Genomic DNA, 16,717 nt, shown 5'->3' with positions numbered 1-16,717 from the left:
AGCGTGTTCTTGGCAGTGAATGTGTTAATATTAAATAAATATATCTAACTCTAGATCATTTGTTTTGTATTAGTTTAACTCAGGTCTGTCTGAACTTCTAATAGCATTTAATGTTGGTAACAATACTTGGTTTATTATACTTTACTTGTTTCAAAGATAATAGAGGGGTTTAAAGTGTAAAAAGGCAAAAGCAAAACACCAAATAAACTCTTCAATTCTAGTCTAAAAGTAGTTTGTAGAGATGGGCAAATTCTATATTTTCCAGAAATATCAAATCTTTCATGTGCATTGCTAATGGATTCTAATCTATACTATATGCAAATCAAACTGACAACTTCTCATTCTCTGTTGCATAGTCATAGCAAGAGTCAAGGAGATTGTAATATGATTTCGGTCATCATTTTGGTTTGTAGATAGTATCTTCTTCTTCTTCTTGTGCCATGTCCTCATCGGACGTCGGCGACCATCTCTCGGAACTTATTCCTATCCTGTGCCAATCTGCTCAGGTTGGCAGCGTCGTTAATATGAGTCCAGCTTTTAATATTGTCCATCCAGGCTAGCTTCCTTCTTCCTCTACCTCTTTTGCCCTCTACTTTGCCCTCTATTATTTTCTTTAGGATTTGATATTTATTGTTGCGGTAGATATGTCCAAAATATGAGATTTTTCTTTTCTTTACCATTACCAAAAGTTCCAATTTTTTCTTCATTCTTTGCAAGACTTCTACATTGGTTATTCGATTTCTCCATGATATTTTAAGCATTCTTCGGTAGAGCCACATTTCAAAAGCGTTTATTTTTGCCTCTATGGTTCGGTCTATGGTCCAGCCTTCGACGCCATACATAAATACAGATAACACGTAACATTTAACCATTCTCCATCTGAGTTTCAGGTTTATGTCTTTGTTGGTGAATAGCTTGTTCATTTTCATGAATTTGCTTCTTGCTATCTCTATTCTTGTACGTATCTCTTTACGTGGGTCCCATTTTTCGTTGAGAGAGCTTCCTAAATACTTGTAATGTTTGACTCTTTCAAGTGGCTTGCCGTTAATAGACAGCGTGGTTGATTCTACCGCGTTCTTGCTCATGATAGTATATAGCAGATAGTATATAGTATAACTAACATTAAATATAAATATTAGCAGAAATTGGCAGTGTTAATGGACTCAAGGTTACTACAGCCCCAGCAACCTTATCTGTGATATGATAACCCCTGTGGTCCGCGATGGCGCTTGGTGCAGGTTAGGACCTGACTAAATAATGTTATTAACTTATTATTTTTAACTGAATCATTTATATTTTAAATGTTTTATTCTGATTTTTGATTTGGTTAAATGTAAGGAATGGTCAAATATTTCAAAACTTCTATACTGTTTATTATGTTATTTTAATTCTGCTTTGTACATAGTATGATTGTTGGACCTATGTTGTCTTAAATAAACTAATTTATTATTATTATTAAAAACAGTCATCTAACGGGCAAAAGCACACTTTACTGCACAAAACAAGTACATAACACAGAAAGAATACAGTAAATGTGTACAAAGGCGAACTTATCCCCTTAAGGGATCTCTTCCAGCTAACCAGCTACTTTGAACTAAATAACCCTCACTTGCATGTTTTGTCATTAAATACTGCTCTTTGTGGTGTTCATTGTGTTGAATGTTAATGAGGGCTAACGCGTATGAATTCGCCGCTAGGGGCGCTAGTGTAGATGGTGGTCTTCGCAAAGTTCAAAATGTCAAATGTCACTTGTCACTTCAATGACTGACAGCTGTTCTTTAGTCTTTTGGACCACCATCAACAGAGGCGCCAACTGGTGAGCAAAAAAACGATAGCCCTCATTGACTGTCAATATTTACTGTTCTATGTTCATAAAGCAAAACATTCAACCTTGGCCTATGGATATCTTCTCTATTGTTTAAAAAAAAGTATCTGCATCATGATATAAGTAAATATTCTCTAGCTGCCGAGACGTCAAATCTTGCTAAATGCAATTTTGATTTGTCAAAATAAAGATTCAAAATAGAATGGAATGAAAGACGTACCTATTTACAGGCCTCTGGGTCGCTGGAGGATATATAAAAAAGTATGCTTCAAGCCTTCAATGCTTTAGAAACATGATACGCAAAAAGGAACCTACCATATAATTTCTTTTCTAATAAATTCTTACATGCAAACTAGTCTGTTTAATGCAGCAAATATATGATGGCTAATTATGATGCAATATGTATGTTTATCTACTCCTATGCCATAAATTGGTCATGCATATACCTAACCACTAAAATTCACTTCACAGAGCATCAAAGACACTAATTCTGACAAGACTAAAACGTCTAGCCACCCAGGGGCCTATACATACCCCGTTCCATTTAATGTTGAATCATTAAATTGACAAATCTAATTTGCATTTGTCTTAGCAAGTTTTGATTCATGGACAGCAAGAGAATAAGAATAATATGTAAAATACCACTAAAGAACAACTAGCACTAAACAACCATCAGTGTCAAATGACTAACTTTAAACACTTATCTTATTGACTTGAATGTAATTTGTGTTTATAAGATTACTGCTGATAGATCTCAAGGAAAAACAGTGACATGAATTCATGAGAACACTACATGATCCCAGTTTTGTGGCATTGAATTAAAGATTTCCCTTAATTCTGTATCTCGTTAACTACTAAAACTAGAATTAAGTATGAACGCGGATAGACATTTGCAAGAAATCCAACATTTTACGCCAATAATAAAAGTTTTATAACGAAGCTAAACGCGCAGCCAACACGATTACAAACGGAATTTATACCGAGTAGTCACCATTTATTTCGAAGTGTTGATGCAAAGTATGCGATCAGCTGATTTCTTTGTTACACTGCGTTTGTATGCCATGCATCAACTCTACGCGAGATTTATGACACGTCAGATATTTTGCAATATAACTACGCAGTTGCTCGCGTCCTCATAAACATCAGATTAAGTATAAAGTGTTTTAATGAAGTTTAGCGAGTTACTCAATCCATAAACAAACGAAAGTTCCTACCTTTGTAGTGCACTCGGAGATTATTTTGCGACAGCCCGATGTAGCTGAACTTGTCCTTGGCACTCCATGATCGCGGCAAAGGGGTTTCTTCTTCATTCACATTTGGATAAAGTAATTTTAAACGGTCTACAGTTGTATCACTTTGCACTTGATTTTGGGAATCCATCGTTCCCCGTCCACTACCTATCGCAGCCATTTCTGATTTCCCATTCCCGTCGGACAGTAGAGTAATGTCAATGACGTCACATCCACTACATTACATCTATCGTCCCACAGGTGGCAGCACTGCAGCCATGACTATAGACAAAACCGAAAAAACCGTAAACCGCTCAACCCTCAACTACCAAAAGTAAAATCAAAAATAAAGACCAGCGAAGGCGCGAAGACCTGGTTCTATAAAGAAATGGACAACATTTCATTATATTTCAGTGCTACTTTTTGTGGCAAATTTGCAAAAGTGTGGTATGGATGCATTACTTAATTAATTTTTCACTTGGAAATAACACATCAATGTTAATCACACTATCTCGAGATAATCACTACAACAAACCACTTAAAAGTTTCTAGGTAACTTTGCCATTTGTTTCATCTGCATACATTTGCAGCAAACATAAGATATGTATTCAGCTAACGACAATAATAGTTCTCCAAAATATTTAAAAGAGATAAACTCTACAGTGTCATTAAAATTAAAACATGTTAAGAAGACATCAAGTGAAGTTTTACATACGCAGCAGCAGTATCATGACGAAGTGCTCGAGGTGGGCGTATTTTAACAGAATCTTACATTGAACTAGGATAGTTTACTTACCTACTTTATTATTTCATGTTTCAGATTTACCGAGAAGCTTTTAATGAGCTCATAAAATACAGCGTCACGTATTCAAATACGCTTATCGACATAAAACAAGCCTACGATAATGCCATTCATATCAGAGATGAACGAATATCACAGTTCTTGATTCAAGATGTAAGTACATACGTTAGAGAAGGACAGCATGTAAGTCTTGCATTGACTTTTTGATGTCTTATGTAGTACTCTTAACGAACATTAAAGGGCTATCCAGACGGGAACTAAATTGTCCGATCAAATCAGGCTGTGCGCCAATTTGACTCGCGAATTAGACCGCCGATTATAACCGATATTACCGATAAACTGGGTTGCGGACGCAATAATACCAATTTGTGACGCTAGTATTCGCGTTTGGGGGCATTTTTAATTTAAAGCGCTCAAATATCACCATAAGATTAGAATTGGTGAAAGTAGCCAAATTGGCGTTGCATCCGCACCACCTGATATGATCGGACAATTTAATCAATTGGCAAAAATTGTTTGACCTTAAATTTAAAAGTTAGATAGCTGCAGGACTTCCCCTTAACTACACACTTCACTAAACATGACTAAACGCAGTCGTTTTAAATCATGTCTTAAACAAGAAACCGGTTTTGACAAATGTCAAGGTGACGTTATATGACGTTCACTTTTTTCGTATCATTTATTTTTGTTTACATTTTCTAAACCAAACATATCGCGATAAACGATTGATAATATAAGCGGAAACACAATTATCTCAGCTCATTCTCTCTAACGATCTACGGAAGTGCATTTGACATTTTGTACTGTACTAACGATTGTAGCGCTAAAGATGGCAGATGCGTCGTCTAAGATTAAAGTTTTGGATGGTGGGTTTTCGTCGCAGCTGTCCTGCCACGTCGGCGACAACGTCGACGGTGATCCGCTGTGGACGGCGCGCTTCCTGAAGACCCGCCCGCGCGATGTGTACAAGACACACCTCGACTTCCTGAAGGCTGGCGCCGACATCATCATGACCAACACGTATCAGGCCTCCGTCGGAGGGTTTGTAAAATATCTTGGAATGTCACCTGAAGCGGGCTTAAATTTGATCAAAAGTGCTGTGGAACTCGCAAAAGAGGCGAGAAAGGTATACCTTGAGGAATATGCCAACAATAATACTTCAAATCAGAACCCCTTAATAGCAGGGTCGGTGGGGCCATATGGAGCGCATTTACACGACGGTTCAGAGTACAACGGCGCCTATGCCGACACCACGTCGTCTGAAACTATGAGAGACTGGCATAGACCTCGCATTGAGGCTCTAATAGACTCCGGAGTTGACCTACTTGCATTTGAAACGGTGCCATGTGAAAAGGAGGCTGTGATGCTCGTTGAGCTGTTAAAAGATTACCCAGAGACTAAAGCATGGCTGTCTTTCAGTTGTAAGGATGAGAAACATGTTTCGCATGGAGAAAATTATCAAACCGTTGCAAGGAAATGTTATGATTTGAATCCGGAGCAAATTATAGCCGTCGGAGTAAACTGCACTGCTCCGGCTAACATTGTTCAGTTACTAGAGGGCATCAATGATAAGAGGGTAGTACCTATACCCCTTATAGTTTACCCGAATTCAGGAGAAAAGTACCACAAGGACCTTGGCTGGACTGAGGGTGATAAGTTACAACGTTTGAACCATTACGTCCACAAATGGTTAGACTTAGGTGTTAAATATGTCGGAGGCTGCTGCAGGACGTATGCGGAAGATATTAAAAGCATACACAAACAAGTACAGATCTGGTGTGATAAGAAACAATAGAAACTTGTTTATCATACCCCGAGCACACAGGGCTCTCTATACGAGTATTACACTCAATATGCGCCTAACTTCACGAATATACTCCATAATGTACATTGTAATTCTACTGTTATCATGACTAATTCTAAGAAGTATTATTTGTTGTAATTTTGGTTGTTATTACATTGTAATAAAAATGTTATCAAACATCAAACATTAGTTTTAGTCCATGTATTTTCATCACACTATTTCACAGTCTTATCATTAAAACTAAATATTTATCATTCAAGTAACTGCAGTAGTTTATTTAGTTAGACAAATAGCAAACATTTTCTTCTCCTGTTCTAAAAATATCTCCCTAAGTCCCTAACACATGTATGGACAGGCTACACTTAGTTATTCATTACTGAAGAATTTCGTCGCCAACCGATATCTCACATTAATTGAATTTTGACCTACTTATCACTACTTTCACTGTACATATTTATATGCACCATCCTCTACATTGTTAACTGGCTATTTTAAACCTTAAGGCGGTTCCCTGAGCCAGAAGGCGAAAAATCTCCTTATATGATCATGTTTTTCTAAGAGCCGTTGATATTCGTAGACATGGAAAAAATATATGTAGTTCTTGACTATATTATCTTTAACAACATAGCTTCCGATACACGAATTATGACACTTCACTCGATACAATTAATTCCCAAAGTAACCTCTAACTCGGACTTTTCAGCCTACTTTACTCGGTTATTTATTATGTGATACTATAAACAAAAAAAGAAGAAAAAACAATCTTAACATAAATAGTAATTTAATAAAACACTGATTTAAACTTTCACGTTTTTTACTCATTATTATTTATCTCCACGGGACTTAATCGCGTAAAATAGTTTTAAATTTACCTCCGAGGTAAATAGCTTTAGAATTTCAATATTGTAAGGTAACGTTTTTCAAATTAATAAAAACCGACAAAATTCGATCGAAATTGACACTTGGCGCGTATGTTCTCTCCCGTTCTTTCTTGCGAAATGTGACAAAGACAGCGGCAAACCGATGGAACGGCCTTAATACATAGATATATTCTGCATCTTATCAAATGACTGTTTTGTCTAAGATGGTAATCTGTTAAACAAAAGCCATTGTTCCTTTTATGCGAGCGGACGCCCATTGTGTACCATTGAGTCTATTGTCAAAGACAAGGGTACAGAGCCCGACGCGACGCTGCACGCCCGCCGAATGCTCCGCTTTGAGCGTCGACTCGGGCCTTACACTTTATGGGGTGTTTTTACTTTTTGAACGGCACCCCTCAAATGCGCGGCGCGAATTGTGAACCTTCTCGTAATGCACGAAGGTTGATATTGGGCTGTAGCGGCACCTGTCTGACATCTTTGGCGGTCAAAGGGATAAGTGTTGCTTACATAGTTGGTCAAACTAAAGTTAGCAACACACAAACTTTTTTGATTAAAGGATTATTACCACATTTACATATATGTTATCGCTATCTCCGTTGTAATATGACATAATCGTAAACGTGATAACCGTTATATGTGTAGGCTGCTGGCTGTCTGTGTGTAATCTAATCGTAAATCTTGGTTTGATTTTAAAACTTGTGAAAACTGATAAACTGAGACTGACAGATTTATCACAGCTTTATATGTGATGTAAATTAAAATATACCTACTAGTACTTAAATAGAAATATATGCGTCAAACATAATAATGTATTGTTAGTAGGTCGGCATAGGGTAGGTCTCTAGACCGCTCTACTAGTAGACTAGTACAGCCAGCATCAATAGTAGCGGATGTGTAAAGTAGCTTCATCCGACTCTAGCACAGAGCCACAGGGCGGACACGCTATAGATCAAAAACCGGCCATAAGCATTACACAATTTTAACAATGTATCCTTTATGTGAAATGTCTTTAAAAAACCCGTAGGGGTCGGATCAAAAACTAAGTAATTAAGTCCGACTCACGCTTGACTGCACATTTCTAATAGGTTTTCCGGTGATCTATAGGTAAAGATCTATTTTGTGTATTTTTTTCAAAATTTTTGACCCAGTAGTTTCGGAGATAAAGAGGGGGGAATGGACATTTTTTGCCTATTTTCTTGAATAACTTCTAAAATTATAAAAAAAATATATTTGAGATTCTCACAAAGAGCTCTTTCATTTGATATGTAACACGGTATAGTTTGACAAACTTTATTTTTTAATTTTCTCATTTACCTCCCAAAAGTGGCCCCCGTGTTATAATTAATATGTTTACGTTACATGTCCATCTTTGGGTCACAAACTTACATATGTGTACCAAATTTCAACTTAATTGGTCCAGTAGTTTCGGAGAAAATAGGCTGTGACAGACGGACAGACAGACAGACGGACTGACAGACAGACAGACAGACGCACGAGTGATCCTATAAGGGTTCCGTTTTTTCCTTTTGAGGTACGGAACCCTAAAAATCACTTGCATTTCTATGTGTGAACGACACGTCTGTACACGCGGCATGCGTTATTGTGTAAGTTGCTTAAAAACAGTACTGAGCGGTCGGCAAACGGCCGTCAATCTGCTGTCGCGGGGCGGGGCGGTGCGTGGCCGTTCCGTATGATAAATGATACTCGGTAGCAATGAATTTACTCACCGTAAAAGCCAATGAGATATTTTAAAGTTTGAAAACATTCCAGAGAGTGTTCGGCATATCGGCGCGCAAGGCAGCTAGAGATGAGAAAATGAAAGTGCTGCAGAAGGAGACAGAAGATTTGCGTGCCGAGAACCAGGAGCTCACCCGTCAGGTCTCCAAGCTCAAGAAGGAAATTGGGAAGGTTGAGGCTTGCATTCACTTTCTGTTACATCTTTTGTCGCATTTAAAACCAGGGATGTAACGGATGTGGTTTTATCGGAACCGAAAGCGCAACCAGATGTTTTAAGTTTAGTTAATCGGAACTAGTTCGCTAATCAGCGAAATCGACTCCAGCAGGCTCGCGTTCGCGGCTTCGCGCCGCGTAGTCTGGAGCGAGCTTTAAGAGTAGGTCTAGGCGGCGTGTCCTTGTTTACCACTTAGGTACTTTTGTACCTACGTACTTGGTACTCTTAAGTATGACTTTTTTTCGTAGACTCTAATTAAAGGTAACAGAGCTACCTTAGGTTAAGTTATGAGACCCTATTTTACTCGCTTAACTTAAAACTCGGGTAAATCCAACTGTCAGGTTTTGCGATTTTGGTTTTAGTAAAGGTAATATCGGAAGACGAACTGCCGGTAGGCCTCCAACGAGATGGAGCGTCGACCTGGTGAAGGTCGCGGGAATTCGGTGGTTGCGAGCGGCACAGGATCGGTCGGAGTGGCGAGCCTTGGGGGAGGCCTATGTCCAGCAGTGGACGTCTATCGGCTGACATGATGATGATGATGAAAGGTAATAGGGTATACCGTATACCCTATAGATATTTCCTAAGAGGGTCGAATAGATTTATGAATTTATCCGAGTTTGAAGTTAAGCTACATATTTCTGCTATTGAATACACATTGTCTCAATCAATTTTGATTACAGATAAAAGACGAGCATTTCTCTGAATACCTCAGCCTGGCGCGCGAGCGCGACGCACGCTACACTCTCTACTTCGAGAACCTGTCGCTACAGTTACGCCTGCGAGAGCTGGAGAGCGCTCCTGCTGATACCGCGTATGAAGATCCTGTCATGCTCCGCATTGCGTTGGACCGGTGTAGGTGAGCCACTGCTCTACCTCAAAGACCTCGAGTTAGCGGAAAGAACCAAAGGGGCAGATTGAGATGGGTCGCTGCAGGTATAGCTATATCTCAAGCAACGCACAACAAAATGTCAACTTCAATATCAGCTCTACTGCGTAAACTGCGTTCACCATATTACAGAAGCTCAGGCGTGAAACTAACTGAAGAATTAGCAGCAAAAGGTAGTAACAGTGCCGGCCCGAGTCCTTGATCAGGGTAGAGCGAAATTGGGTTTTGGCGCCCTTCGTTGAAGCTTTTTACCCAAAAGCAAAACGAACCGTATTTTGGGCCCGTGCCACGCTCGCGTCTTTTAAAACTTATTTATTTTTCTCATTTGCCATTTTGGCGCCCCACTTGCCATCCGGCGCCTAGAGCGGCCGCTCCACTCGCTCTACCCTAGATCCGGCCCTGGGTAGTAAGTGAACATATACCCATATAGATACTAATACCTATGTTTAATGTTAGCACAAGTAGGCACGTCCTACTTTGTTTTAGTATCAGGGTATTAGACCGCCTAAACAATTATTATAGTTAAAAGTAAGCAGTTAGTTGGGCAATATGAAATGTAAATAAATTGTATCGTTGCAGAGAGCAGCTAAGCTCAACCCAACATAAGCTCCACAAGATGGCCGAGCAATACGCGCTAACGGTCCCGCAGCGCGAGTTCGACAGCCTGGAGACGAAGTGGTCGGAGCTCGACAAGCGGGCTGGCGAGCTGCAGGCGGAACTGGGGGCTTTGCAGGACAAATATAAGAAGGTTTTAGGTACCATCCACTCTGTTTACTGACAATTCGTATAGCTTATCAAAAACTTCATAGTTTTTGCTATTATTAACTTTCTGTTCCGAAAGTTAAGAATAATGGAGCCTAATTTCTGATTTTGGCACGCATTATTTTGTAGAGGTGTGTATTATATTATCTATCAAAATTGTGGGCTACGTTTCCCAAAAAGTGTGATGTAATTAATTGCATGAGGTATATTACCCCGGCATCGGCACGGCACCATACTCCTCTTATAGAAGCTCAAATACTCCTGGTCTTTCTGTTCAGCAAGCAAGAAGAGTGTAGAAGAGGAGCTGGCCGAGTGCAAGGAGCGGTGCAGCGAGCTGGAGCGCGCGGGCACGCCGCGGCCGCGGTGGGAGATCTGCGCGGACTTCATCAGCGGAGGCCGGGAGAGGTTATTACTTCTCTTCTCAGATAACCATCGAGATAAGAGTGTAGAAGAGGAGCTGGCCGAGTGCAAGGAGCGGTGCAGCGAGCTGGAGCGCGCGGGCACGCCGCGGCCGCGGTGGGAGATCTGCGCGGACTTCATCAGCGGAGGCCGGGAGAGGTTATTACTTCTCTTCTCAGATAACCATCGAGATAAGAGTGTAGAAGAGGAGCTGGCCGAGTGCAAGGAGCGGTGCAGCGAGCTGGAGCGCGCGGGCACGCCGCGGCCGCGGTGGGAGATCTGCGCGGACTTCATCAGCGGAGGCCGGGAGAGGTTATTACTTCTCTTCTCAGATAACCATCGAGATAAGAGTGTAGAAGAGGAGCTGGCCGAGTGCAAGGAGCGGTGCAGCGAGCTGGAGCGCGCGGGCACGCCGCGGCCGCGGTGGGAGATCTGCGCGGACTTCATCAGCGGAGGCCGGGAGAGGTTATTACTTCTCTTCTCAGATAACCATCGAGATAAGAGTGTAGAAGAGGAGCTGGCCGAGTGCAAGGAGCGGTGCAGCGAGCTGGAGCGCGCGGGCACGCCGCGGCCGCGGTGGGAGATCTGCGCGGACTTCATCAGCGGAGGCCGGGAGAGGTTATTACTTCTCTTCTCAGATAACCATCGAGATATTTTACATATTTTGTCAACACGAAAAATTTGCAAAGCAATAGGATGTGGACGCTTAACGTCCTAGACAGCTTCTGATGGTTACCTCTGAATCGAGGACACTGTCAGATCATTTAGGTTTCCCGCATCCGTATCCATTCAATAAATCTTTCCAGGTGGTGGCAGCTGGCAAGTGGTCTGTCCTCGAGAGATATTCTCAGAGTTCTTTTGAAAGAGCTGGGACCGGCCGCAGAAAGCGATCACTTGGAATATTTCGATGGCTTGGTAAGTAATGTCACAAAGCGATGGCATTGCCAATTACTAATTAGAGTCCTTTCATCGAACACTTTCTGCTGAGCGGGACAGAGAAAGGTATACAATGTCATTACCCTGTCCTTTTTAACAGCACGAATGCAGAAAGTGTCTGACGTATAGGTTGATCGATTAAGCCCTTATTGGAGCAATGTGTCTGATGCGTGGCAATCTTCCTTCTTTCAGAGGCCTTTGTCACATGGGTGATCATATAATTAATAAGACTAAGTAACGTATTTCATTGACTACAGGGCACGGATCCCGCAATCCCTCCATACCTCCGCTACACTGGCAAGGTCCGCAACATTCGCCTCTCGAGGCGTGAAGTAAGCGTGCTCATCACCGATGTATGGCGTGGCAAGGGTCGACAAGCCATCTCTATGCAAGAGTATCTCACCAAGTATTTAGAGGACAGGTAACCCGCCGTAACCACGCCACTATATTCTCCACTTCCACTCTTTTTAGTCGCTATGACTGTATAACTCTGAACGACCGGCCTTGGTGTTCATGATGAAGGTTCCATAGAGATGTTGCTGGTGCTTTAATTATCCGAGGTGATAGCTTATTCGGTAGTTAGCTTTTGCAACATCTCTCCAATGCCATAGTGCTTCAATTTGTGTAGCTACTGTATGTAAAGATTGTCTACCTTTACACTAACACTACCACATAAATCCTAAAGGCGGTTATCAGTGGAACAGGGAAATACCTAACATATACCTATTTCTCTCCCTCTCAGCGCAGGAAGTGTCCGACGAAAAGGTAAAAGGGAGATGTAACTCCTTTATTAATGAAGTTCTTACCAATGTTTGTCTAGATACCAGCAAGTGTCAGTACGTGCCGAATGGGCATACAACCTGTGCGCTGGCGCCGAGCAGATGCTGGACGAGCCGCAAGTCAAGCTGTTTTGGGGCGTGCTGCACGGTCACCTGAGCGAGGACATCTACTGGTCGCTACGCGCGCAGTGGGAGACGCTGAGAGACCAGCTTTATCGCGTCAGCAAGGATCGAGAGGTGAGACAGAGACAGTGTACCTTTACTGCTCTATGATGAATGTTCTGGGGCGTGCTGCATGGCCACCTGAGCGAGGACATCTACTGGTCGCTACGCGCGCAGTGGGAGACGCTGAGAGACCAGCTTTATCGCGTCAGCAAGGATCGAGAGGTGAGACAGAGACAGTGTACCTTTACTGCTCTATGATGAATGTTCTGGGGCGTGCTGCATGGCCACCTGAGCGAGGACATCTACTGGTCGCTACGCGCGCAGTGGGAGACGCTGAGAGACCAGCTTTATCGCGTCAGCAAGGATCGAGAGGTGAGACAGAGACAGTGTACCTTTACTGCTCTATGATGAATGTTCTGGGGCGTGCTGCATGGCCACCTGAGCGAGGACATCTTCTGGTCGCTACGCGCGCAGTGGGAGACGCTGAGAGACCAGCTTTATCGCGTCAGCAAGGATCGAGAGGTGAGACAGAGACAGTGTACCTTTACTGCTCTATGATGAATGTTCTGGGGCGTGCTGCATGGCCACCTGAGCGAGGACATCTACTGGTCGCTACGCGCGCAGTGGGAGACGCTGAGAGACCAGCTTTATCGCGTCAGCAAGGATCGAGAGGTGAGACAGAGACAGTGTACCTTTACTGCTCTATGATGAATGTTCTGGGGCGTGCTGCATGGCCACCTGAGCGAGGACATCTACTGGTCGCTACGCGCGCAGTGGGAGACGCTGAGAGACCAGCTTTATCGCGTCAGCAAGGATCGAGAGGTGAGACAGAGACAGTGTACCTTTACTGCTCTATGATGAATGTTCTGGGGCGTGCTGCATGGTCACCTGAGCGAGGACATCTACTGGTCGCTACGCGCGCAGTGGGAGACGCTCAGAGACCAGCTTTATCTCGTCAGCAAGGATCGAGAGGTGAGACAGAGACAGTGTACCTTTACTGCTCTATGATGAATGTTCTGGGGCGTGCTGCATGGTCACCTGAGCGAGGACATCTACTGGTCGCTACGCGCGCAGTGGGAGACGCTCAGAGACCAGCTTTATCTCGTCAGCAAGGATCGAGAGGTGAGACAGAGACAGTGTACCTTTACTGCTCTATGATGAATGTTCTGGGGCGTGCTGCATGGTCACCTGAGCGAGGACATCTACTGGTCGCTACGCGCGCAGTGGGAGACGCTCAGAGACCAGCTTTATCTCGTCAGCAAGGATCGAGAGGTGAGACAGAGACAGTGTACCTTTACTGCTCTATGATGAATGTTCTGGGGCGTGCTGCATGGTCACCTGAGCGAGGACATCTACTGGTCGCTACGCGCGCAGTGGGAGACGCTCAGAGACCAGCTTTATCTCGTCAGCAAGGATCGAGAGGTGAGACAGAGACAGTGTACCTTTACTGCTCTATGATGAATGTTCTGGGGCGTGCTGCATGGTCACCTGAGCGAGGACATCTACTGGTCGCTACGCGCGCAGTGGGAGACGCTCAGAGACCAGCTTTATCTCGTCAGCAAGGATCGAGAGGTGAGACAGAGACAGTGTACCTTTACTGCTCTATGATGAATGTTCTGGGGCGTGCTGCATGGTCACCTGAGCGAGGACATCTACTGGTCGCTACGCGCGCAGTGGGAGACGCTCAGAGACCAGCTTTATCTCGTCAGCAAGGATCGAGAGGTGAGACAGAGACAGTGTACCTTTACTGCTCTATGATGAATGTTCTGGGGCGTGCTGCACGGTCACCTGAGCGAGGACATCTACTATAGTCGCTACGCGCGCAGTGGGAGATGCTGCGGGTCCAGCTGTATCGCGTCAGCAAGGATGGGGACTCGGATGGGGAGGTGAAACAAAAACCTTCGATGCACCTCATTTCTCTAAAATTAGTTCATCGCAACAGTAGTAGCAGCAGGGGCCATACAGAGAAGCGACAGGATAAAGCACATAACTGCATAACTGCTCTTTGGTCTTCTTTTAGCGCTGTCGGATTACAGGAACTCGTAGGTGTGTAGTGTAGCTAATTCATTAAAAGTCCATCAACTGTCTTTTGAAGATAATCAGTGAAGTTGTCCAAATAATTATAGTTTTAATCACGACTGTGTCAGAGTCGCTACACATAAATTGATCCTTTACATAACTTAGGACTTTGTTTTCAGACTATTTCCATAGAAGAATTTGAGAAAGTAGCCAAAGCACAGTTTCCTTTGAAGAGCGATGTGGACATCCGCAATCTCTGTGATGTAGTGCGAAAGCAGCTGAAGCTGAAACTGAACAACACCGAAGTTAACCTGGACAAACTGTTCCAAGAGGCAAGTTTTGTGACCTACTTCCAACTGAATTACTTTACTTAATGTATCTTCCACCAATCATTCTTACATACCCAAGCTTTGCTTGATTTCTTATACTAGATTTCGATTGTTAAGGTTAGAATTAAAAAAAAAACATGATAACTAATGTTGGTCATTATACTAAGCGCAATAGAAATGAACATCCTACACTTCAGCTTCGAATTTTTATTTTTGCGACAGTCTTCGTGGACGTTGACTCTACAGTTACACACTACTGCCTTCAGTATGATTCCTAGACGTTAGGTTAGGTTAGGTTAGGTTAGCGATGCCCCAAAATACGTCCATTCCTTCCATCTCCCTGAGGAATTTGTTTTGGTATTTTGTAATCTTAACCATTGTTCTCTTCACCAGAACGAGGAAGGCTTCGACCGCGTGGAGTTCGCACGAGAACTGTACCGACAACGGCAACAAGCTCAGGACAAGTATCTGCGGGAGGTGCTTGCAGAGTTAGGCGGCAAGGGGCAGGGCAGCAAGGTCATCTCTGTGGATGCACTCAAGCGGGCCTTCGCTATTGTCGACCCGGCGATAGGTAACTAGTCTTGTAGATGTACAGACAGTAGAGTAGGCACAAAATACCTGGAGGAGGAACTATTTAGGTATCCACTAGTACAGCGGTTCCTAACCTGGGGGTAATTACCCCCGTGGGGGTAAAACTGGCATTATAAAGGGGTTCAAAATCAAAGATAACAAAGACCTATCTATAAGAAAGAATATTAATGATTATGGAGGAGGGGTAAAATCGAGTTCCCTAGTTAGTCAAAGGGGTGACAGTACTGAGAAGGTTAGGAACCACTGCACTAGTACTACTGAATAAAATTTCTTCTACTTCTAATACTAGGTGGCAATAGGTAGGTAGATATTGTTGTTTATAGACTAACTATAGCAAAGCTTTTGTGTAAAATAAGCGATCAAAATATTTTGCAGACGCCATCGCTACCTCATATCCGCGAGTTGCGTGACAAAGAAACGATGCTGCAATGCCGGTCGTAACATGCGGTTTCTGGACACATCAAAAAGAGCTTATAATATGATTAGGCATTAAAACACTCGTGCGATCCTTTTTAATACCTTACCCTCGTAATCTAATTCCTTTCATGATCTATAGCAGTCACATAAACTAAACTACTAATACTACTAAATATAAATTAATTATGCTCCGGTTGTGCAACTATTGTTAAAAAGTGAATTACTTACTTTCTTAAGAAAATATTTTAATTTGTGTGAAGTGTGGTGGCCATGATCCTTTTTTTCCTTTGTATATGATATTTATTTCGTTCATATGCATCTTGGAAAACTTGACTTTACATTTTATATAACCAATCGATTCAAATTAGATATATATATTGTTTAGACGTTGTTATCGCTGTCCGATGTCTACTTGAGATTTATCTCAAGTTTCCTCGTAACTGAATCTATACCTACCTACTCTTATCACGATGCATTTACCTTAACCTAGTCAACATTGTACTACCTAAAGCTCGCTCCAGACTACGCGGCGCGAAGCCGCGAACGCGAGTGAGGAGTCGATTTCGCTGATTAGCGAACTAGACTCCACACTCGCGTTCGCGGCTTCGCGCCGTGATTCGCGCACGAGTGTGGAGGGCCCTTAACAAATTTTCAGATCATATCCGTATGGAGCGCAACATTCGTTGGGCGTTCTCCGACCAAGTGTCGGAGCTCAGCAGCATCAGCCCGCTGCCGCTCCGGACCCTGGCCGCCAGACTTGCCGCTGGGGACATTGAACGCGTTGGCCCGCGCTCTCGTAGCACGCATCGTAGAATTACTTACAAATAATTATATTATTATGTTTTCGGTCATATTTTATTACCACAAAATACTTTTTTTTTCTGTTTCCCGCATTATATAATTAAAAAGTTACAATTTTCTTTTTAATATGACAACGCTATT

The 16,717-nt window shown here is 42.8% G+C and overlaps 3 protein-coding genes across 5 annotated transcripts in view; 2 read left to right on the top strand and 1 right to left on the bottom strand.

The window, feature by feature from the left end:
* LOC134749468 (ran-binding protein 10) overlaps nucleotides 1-3,350 on the bottom strand; it is a 76,744-nt gene extending 73,394 nt beyond the window's left edge. Inside the window, exon 1 of one of the 3 annotated variants that reach the window (XM_063684401.1) lies at nucleotides 3,040-3,350. In XM_063684401.1, the coding sequence (XP_063540471.1) occupies nucleotides 3,040-3,235 (196 nt within the window). In that variant the 5' untranslated portion in view covers nucleotides 3,236-3,350. The remainder of the gene's footprint in view (nucleotides 1-3,039) is intronic. The other 2 variants (XM_063684403.1, XM_063684402.1) reach the window with 2 other exon arrangements.
* LOC134749465 (protein VAC14 homolog) overlaps nucleotides 1-16,717 on the top strand; it is a 429,047-nt gene that overhangs the window by 280,586 nt on the left and 131,744 nt on the right. The gene's annotated exons all lie outside the window — the stretch shown is intronic.
* LOC134749619 (translin-associated factor X-interacting protein 1-like) lies at nucleotides 4,500-16,605 on the top strand. Its single transcript, XM_063684636.1, has 11 exons — nucleotides 4,500-5,621; nucleotides 8,312-8,449; nucleotides 9,173-9,348; nucleotides 9,958-10,133; nucleotides 10,419-10,545; nucleotides 11,346-11,454; nucleotides 11,733-11,896; nucleotides 12,296-12,491; nucleotides 14,618-14,770; nucleotides 15,161-15,338; nucleotides 16,431-16,605. Exons 1-11 carry the CDS (start codon nucleotides 4,686-4,688, stop codon nucleotides 16,601-16,603), a joined length of 2,526 nt encoding a protein of 841 aa, XP_063540706.1. The 5' UTR covers nucleotides 4,500-4,685; the 3' UTR covers nucleotides 16,604-16,605.

This window comes from Cydia strobilella, chromosome 18 (assembly GCF_947568885.1).
Source record: "Cydia strobilella chromosome 18, ilCydStro3.1, whole genome shotgun sequence".
Lineage (NCBI taxonomy): Eukaryota > Metazoa > Arthropoda > Insecta > Lepidoptera > Tortricidae > Cydia > Cydia strobilella.
Note: the sequence above shows the minus strand (reverse complement) of the source record. Positions and strands in the feature narration are given on the sequence as shown.